At 40.9% G+C, this 6,951-nt stretch overlaps 1 protein-coding gene across 1 annotated transcript; it reads right to left on the bottom strand.

The window, feature by feature from the left end:
• Positions 1-217: 217 nt before the first annotated feature.
• LOC149222150 (uncharacterized) lies at positions 218-5,603 on the bottom strand. The gene is made up of 3 exons (XM_089385280.1): positions 3,602-5,603; positions 2,536-2,883; positions 218-1,644 (listed from the first exon to the last, which is right to left on the bottom strand). Exons 1-3 carry the CDS (start codon positions 4,028-4,030, stop codon positions 1,033-1,035), a joined length of 1,389 nt encoding a protein of 462 aa, XP_089241406.1. The 5' UTR covers positions 4,031-5,603; the 3' UTR covers positions 218-1,032.
• Between the last annotated feature and the right edge of the window lie 1,348 nt (positions 5,604-6,951).

The following is a 6,951-nucleotide window of genomic DNA, read 5'->3' as shown; positions in this document are numbered from 1 at the left end:
TTTCGACAAAAATCTTCAATTTTATAAAACTTTCAGTGTCTTTTATGGACAAGAATACATAGGATTGTTTTGCAAATCTTAATTTTATAAATTGCAGTTTGAGATCATCATCTTTGGAGTTATTTGCCTCTTTCGCTTGCAATGCCTAACCATAAGAGAAACCACTCCATTCCAATTTGAAGAGTGAATTTGACACTTTCTTTATGGAGGCCCCGTATAAAAGAGACAATATTAGACATATCATTACTAAAACATAGGCAGCAGATCCTATGTTACAGGACAGCTGGAGACAAATAACCACTTTTATACAACTATTTTCTTTTTTAAATATGCCTAGTCCAAATCAAAATCAAGGAATTCAGAAAACAAGTCTGATATTTTTTACACAATATTTTTAGACATTTCCAATAAACACTGCGATCCAAATTGAAACAACCATGCTTGGGCACTGCTTTGTTGAAGCTCCCATGCCAATCAAGACACTTCCATATGGCCGCATGTCAAAACCCACCCACATTCATTCTTCCTGGTCATTGAGATTTATTCTCAAGGAGAGGAACTAACTACACTGCACAAACTGGTCCATAACCTGAAGGAAAGATCAAACTCGCAAAACTTTTGAGAAATGGAAAGCCTGCTTAGCAAACATATACACCCTCAAGAAATTTGAAAAATGTGGGCAGCACAGTTATTTGTTGATGTGGACATTTATGTCAACGTTACCAATTTTCTTCCATATAGGATTAGCTGTGAGTAAACAAAGAGTTATATGTCTCAGATATTGTACACTGCTTGAAAGAGTTCAACATCCCGCCCAACATAATCATCCAGAGTTTCTGCATTCAACGTATAAACATTCACCAGCCCTGAGACACAGCCTGTGAAGGTTTATTATCTGCATGTTAACTCATGAGGCTCCTGGAGGCAGCTTGAAAGGCCTTGAAAGTCATATTTAGGAAAAAACAGTGTTAATGTCTCAATAGAACACTGGAATTACAAACTGGTTTTTGTTAAACTGAGTATAGAAGAATGTCAGACTTCTACTCTCCAAATGATGTTATCACCCTTTCCTTGAGGTTTCTCCAATGCAGTCACCTTATTGCGGTTGCTCCCAGCCATGGATTTGCCTCTTTCTTGAGGCAGCTCGCAGGCTTCACTGACAGAACCACACATTATGTCTGCTGGAGGGATAAAGCAATCCAAGGACAATCCAGGCACATTGAATGCAACTTCCTCTATAATCCAAGCCTCTTCCATCCGGGTTTTGGTGTGGCTCATTGCTGTTTCTCCGAATCTGAAGAGAGTGACAACAGAGCGGCCAGAATGAGCTATCATCATTCCCTCTACAGGTCTGTAATCATCAAGCACTGAGTTTATTGTTGTCTCCCAATAAACAGCATCACCTCCAGTAGATTGAATTCGTGTGAGATGAGAATCTTCCATATGGACAAGAAGCCCAGTTCTCTGGCTAAAATAGCCAAAGAGAACATGTCTGATAATCTCAGCAGGGCCATCACTTCTAGCCTTTAAGGTTGATGGATCTGCACAAAGCTTAAGAACAAAGCAGTCTTCCCCATTTATTTGCTTCTCTCCAATGCATCTAGCATCAGAAAACATGGTTGCAGTGGTTCTTGGATCCAAGCCCTGAACCAAACACAAGATTTCAGGACTTGAACACCGCAGAATTTATTAATTCAAACCAGAAATGAAGAAGAAATATTACTTCTAAATTCAGAAAATGTGGATTCTGTACTTTATCAAGAACTAAGTATGAATGTAGGCTTTGGTAATTGGGTAATGAAAAACTGATAAAATTGAACACTACGAAAACTAAAATTTGGCAATAGGTAGTGCGCAATTTCGCTAAAACCATCAAAGATATATTCCAGATATCCTACACATAGGACATATTAAATACATGATCCATCAGGTTCTGTTTTGGTCAGGTTGCAGAAATAATCATTCCTATCAAAAGACCAACAAGAAACACGGGTTTTAGCACCTACCTAAGAGTTGTCAAAATTAAAGAAAAAGATCATAACCTAAAACAAGAAAAAAGCGATCAAATATGGCCTGGAGTGAAAAAACTGAATCTATTAAAATGAGGAAAATTGAAAGCAATTACATAACCCCCCTGAAATGTACTTGAAGTAAGATTTAGACTTCTGCCTCTGGCCAGTGCAGACAACAATAAATTGAAAAAACAAGAAAAAAAAAGATTATATATATATGTATATATATGAAATTCAAAGTAAAGCAAAGATAGGCCTAGTATTTGGATCTGAAGAGCCCTACGCAAAGGCTTGCGAATCAAATATGGCCTGAGTGAAAAAACTGAATCTAGTAAAAGGAGGAAAATTGAAAGCAATTACATAACCCCCCTGAAATGTACTTGAAGTAAAGTAAGATTTAGACGTCTGCCTCTGGCCAGTGCAAACACCAATAAATTGAAAAAAAAAGAAAAAAGATATATATATATATATATATATATATAAGAAATTCAAAGTAAAGCAAAGATATGCCTAGTATTTGGACATGAAGAGCCCTACGCAAAGGCCTAACAGGTCCTTTTGCGGCATGAGCACCAAGCCACGACGTGTGTCTCCAAACCAGCTTCCCATTGCTCCCTGCATGCACTTTGCTGCCTCCAACTGCGAGCTCCACATACCACATATCAGGCATCATCTGCCATAATACAAAGCCACCAGTCTCTGCTGCTCTAGAGGAATTACGATTCTTTGTTTCTTTTGTAGCTGTTTCATATTCAGATGCCAACATCTTCACCTTTCCCATAGCATATGCATTCCGGATTGAGCTTTGATACCGGGCACCTCCAGAGGCTGCTATATATTGTTGCAAGATATATTGGGCAGATGAGGTTTCCTGCATAAATAATAATGGTTTTCAGCAAAATCGTTCAACCGAACTTCAGAGAGCAAGGAGAAAAGAAACATCAAACTCATGTCCCTGGACATTAAATCACATGTTTCCAGACTATATCTCTCCACATTTATCACAATCCAAAGAAATAATGTGTGAAATCTCAAACTCATAGACATTTATCAAAATCACTTCTTTCCCCAACCAGATATCAAACCCTCCTACATATTTCTCGAAACAATACCAAGGGTAAAGGGTGAGTAACGTTTAGGTCCCAGCCCTGGGCAGCGTGTCAGATTCGGCATATCGATCCCTTTGCAGGGGCACAGCCACCCAACCCCTTTGGCTTTCAACCTTAGTTGCAGCTGCAGACCTCTCACCATGAGTAGACGGGTGCCTATTATGCATGGAATTAGGGCGAGCCCTGTGATTCACCTCAAAATAAAATCAAATCCAGTGCCTCAACATTAACTCCCTATTTATGAAAACCTATTATGTTGTCTTATACTTTAATCTGTCTCCATAAATTATTACCATCATTTTCCACTACAAACCGCAACCCATATCATGTTTGATCAAGATAATAAGTGCAAAACAAATTATCAAGCTACCAAATGGGTTAATTTACACAATGTTCTGGAGTAGAGAGGGAGCTTGCAAATACAGTAAACGTGAAAACGACTAGGGCAAAGGGGATGAAAAAAAGCATAGGATTTCTTACAATGGGAGTGTCTTTAATACTCAGATGAGGAAGAGGATCGCCACTGACAGGCATAGGGGCTAAAGGAGCACCCAAAACACCGAGAAGCAGGCGAAGATCCGAACGCTTGTAACCAGACAGAGAAGGCGCTCTGGCCAGCTGCCCTTTCATCCAATTGTGCAAAGCACTCCATCCCTCCTTTTTGGTCTCATTCTCAAAACCTTCAGGATTGGGCCCTTCCATAAGAGGGGCTAGTGTCTCTCCAATGGGTCTCAGGCTGCCCGACCTTGCTATTAGAGGCTCCGGCTGACTCTGGAACTGCTGTTTATTCCTTCTCAGTAAGCTTAGTGGAGAAGCACTTCTGCTGGGACTTTTTGATCTAGATTTAGCCGGAGACAGACTCCTAACTACCTCTGAGAAGAAATTATGCTTTCTTTCCATTTTCAGCATGCACGAAAAAAAGCGCCCTTGAACGAAAGAAGGCCTTGTTTTTCAGAGAATATATAGCTATACCTGATGCTTCAACAGATATGATGATGTTTAATGCCGCTCAAGTTCTTGCATTCATTGGAAATGAACAAAGCTCCGAGTTTGGATCGCTGCATACATTGACTAGCCATACTAATCGGGACGGCCCCGTTGCTTCTTTCCGATGCATTGACTCAATCAACCACCAACATTGTTGAAAACCATGCAACTTTTAATGGGATTGGTCATACACAGCCTGGCTCTAATCTTCTCAAGTCGATGGCAGACTTTCTTATCAATCAAGAACTTGGTTCAACTAAACTCCGCCTCCGCTAGAACAAGAAATGCATAGCAATGCCAATGCCTGTCTTTCTCCCTTAGAATTCCTATAACCCACGGAATATATGTTTCTCAAAGTAGGCTTTCTTTGCTTTGACTGATTAAAAGGTGCTACGCTTCAGTGTAAGCACTGGGTAGTGTACATATGCCAGGAAAATTGTAGCAGCGCTGTCCATTTCTTTCTTATTGTTGCAGATGCAAGTCTACAAGTGTTTCTTGCAGAAACAGCACAAAACCGATCCTCTTCGTAGCATGCCGCAGTCCCCGCCACGGCTTGGAAGATGGGGATATCCAGTAAATATTAGGAACCAGTGAGAAAAGAAGTCTAATTTATTGGGAGACTGGTCAATGAGCTATATGAGACTTAAGTGCAGGAGAAAAGGGATGGAATAAGGGCTTTTCTTCTAGTTAATGAATGGTGGTCTTTGCTTTCTATCGACAAACAGTGGCTGGGAAAGAAGAAGACGAAACAGTTCCTTGGGAAGTGAAAACAACAAGATTTCACAGATTCTAATGAAGTCCAACCAACATGTAGCTGATGGGAAACACAGAGTGGAAGTGGAAATGGATGATAGGAAGGAAACAAAGAGAACCTTACAAACTTCTATAGAGTATTTTTCAAGTGGATGATGTGTGAAAAGTACTTGAAAAGTAGCATTCTGCAAAGCTTTAGCTTTTCCGAGTGGGGACGTACAAGAACCTGGCGTTGCTGCTGCTTCTACAAGCTAATTTGTGTCGAGTTCTTATGAGGAAAAATGCATGAACACATGATGTTGGAGGAAGCAAAATGATGTGGTCGAGTAGAATGCATGGGCAGCTTTATCTGCTCTTGAGAACTGGATTCATGGAAACTTGGTGAGACATATACAGTGGGACACCAAAAATACATGGTTAAAAATCAGGGGAATCAATCATTTTGATAGGGAGATTGAGGGAGGAAGAGGAATGAATGCCTCTGGGCTTAGATACATGAGCACAGACGGACATTGAATGCAAAACAATAGGGTCCAAAAAAGGTTTGAACCGCGGACTAAACAGAGACAAACAGACAGACATGCAGGATGAAGACAATGGAAGCCAAAAAGTATTATATAGTTACGGTCAAATTGCAAAGTGCGAAAGAAGAATCCAGCGGAAACAATTGAATATAAACGGCAACGATTTACTCTGCACTAAATAAATACACAGATATCCGCAATACCATAGGTGTCGGTGCTTTAATATGAAACAGATGTTATAAATATATATATATATAGGAATACTGCTCTCACATCATATACAAAATCCCATAGTTATTTTGCAGAAACTGCCCAAATTTTGGTGGGACTCGTGTCGTTTTATGAATTGTCACAGAAATGCGTGTTAGCCTCGTTAGACTATGGCGTTACCTAAACTCCCACACCATATTCTGATCTGAGTAACTATAAAGTGTACAAGCTTTAACTAGGGTATTCTGAATAACTATTAAACTCTACAAGGGTTAACTAGGTAGGAGAGTTAGTGGTACAATGGCAGGGCGTAATCGATGGGTTTGGCAACGAAGTGTGTTACAGCCGGTAAATATGTTGTCTGACAATCGTCAGGGTTTCAGTTGATGAAAAGGAGCAGAAAGTGCGTATATTTTTGACGGGGACAAAAAACCTTCATACTCTACCTAAAGTCCACGCACCAACATCCCGACGCCAACGCCAACAACATCAATATCGACATCGACATCGACATCGACATCAACATCAACATCAACATGGCGGGAATCTTCCAGGAAACAATTACCTTCACATTTTCCCCCCATTTCCCTTCCCTGTGCACGCTAAAAGCTAAAAGAAGTCGACTTAAAACCCTACCTTGCTAACAGCTAAAAGAAGTCGACTCAAAACCCTACCTTGTGCCACTTGTTAGTTTGTAGCGAAACCAACTGCGCGTCAACTGACAGAAACCGCGTACGTGGGTCTATTTGTGGTCCTCGGAACAGCGCCAGGTACCGTTACGCAACATGTGCTGCAAAGTCGTTGGGTTTTCCGACTAGAGAGAAGAAAAATCGTCCCCGTCAAAAATGACGTCAAATGAGTTGAGTTGAGTTGCGTACGGCCAGTGTTTGCCGTTACTCACTCCATTGTCGCAGGGCAGAGGTAGCAGTAGCAGTAGCAGTAGCAGGGCTTCCCGTCACGGGACTCATAATTGGGAATCAATTTGGGTGACGTTACTTTTGACCCCCAAAATCAGAATTATGAAAGGGCGTCGCGAATTTCATTCATTAATGGGAACCTCCCACCCCTCACTGCCTACGCTATCACGAGGGGATTGTAGCCGGGCCCCCAGTCCTACCACATAGTGGTTCATGGAGTCAAATGGAATCGCGCGCTCTCATTGTCATGTGACCAAAAACGGCCTCCACCACAACTCTACTTTTCTCGAAAACCGTGTTCAACTTATATAATAGAATGCATAAATAACTGTGCAGTGTGGTCACATGGAAATAGTGGTTAGGTCAATTCAAGTTGGCCAAAACATACATACCATACATACCTTTGCCTTTGCCGGTAGAGGTAGAGGTAGATAGAGGA

Source organism: Pinus tabuliformis, chromosome Q, assembly GCF_031772625.1.
Source record: "Pinus tabuliformis cultivar Carrire ecotype Pingquan chromosome Q, CPIR1, whole genome shotgun sequence".
In the NCBI taxonomy this organism is placed as follows: domain Eukaryota; kingdom Viridiplantae; phylum Streptophyta; class Pinopsida; order Pinales; family Pinaceae; genus Pinus; species Pinus tabuliformis.
This window is presented reverse-complemented; position numbering and strand designations above follow the sequence as displayed.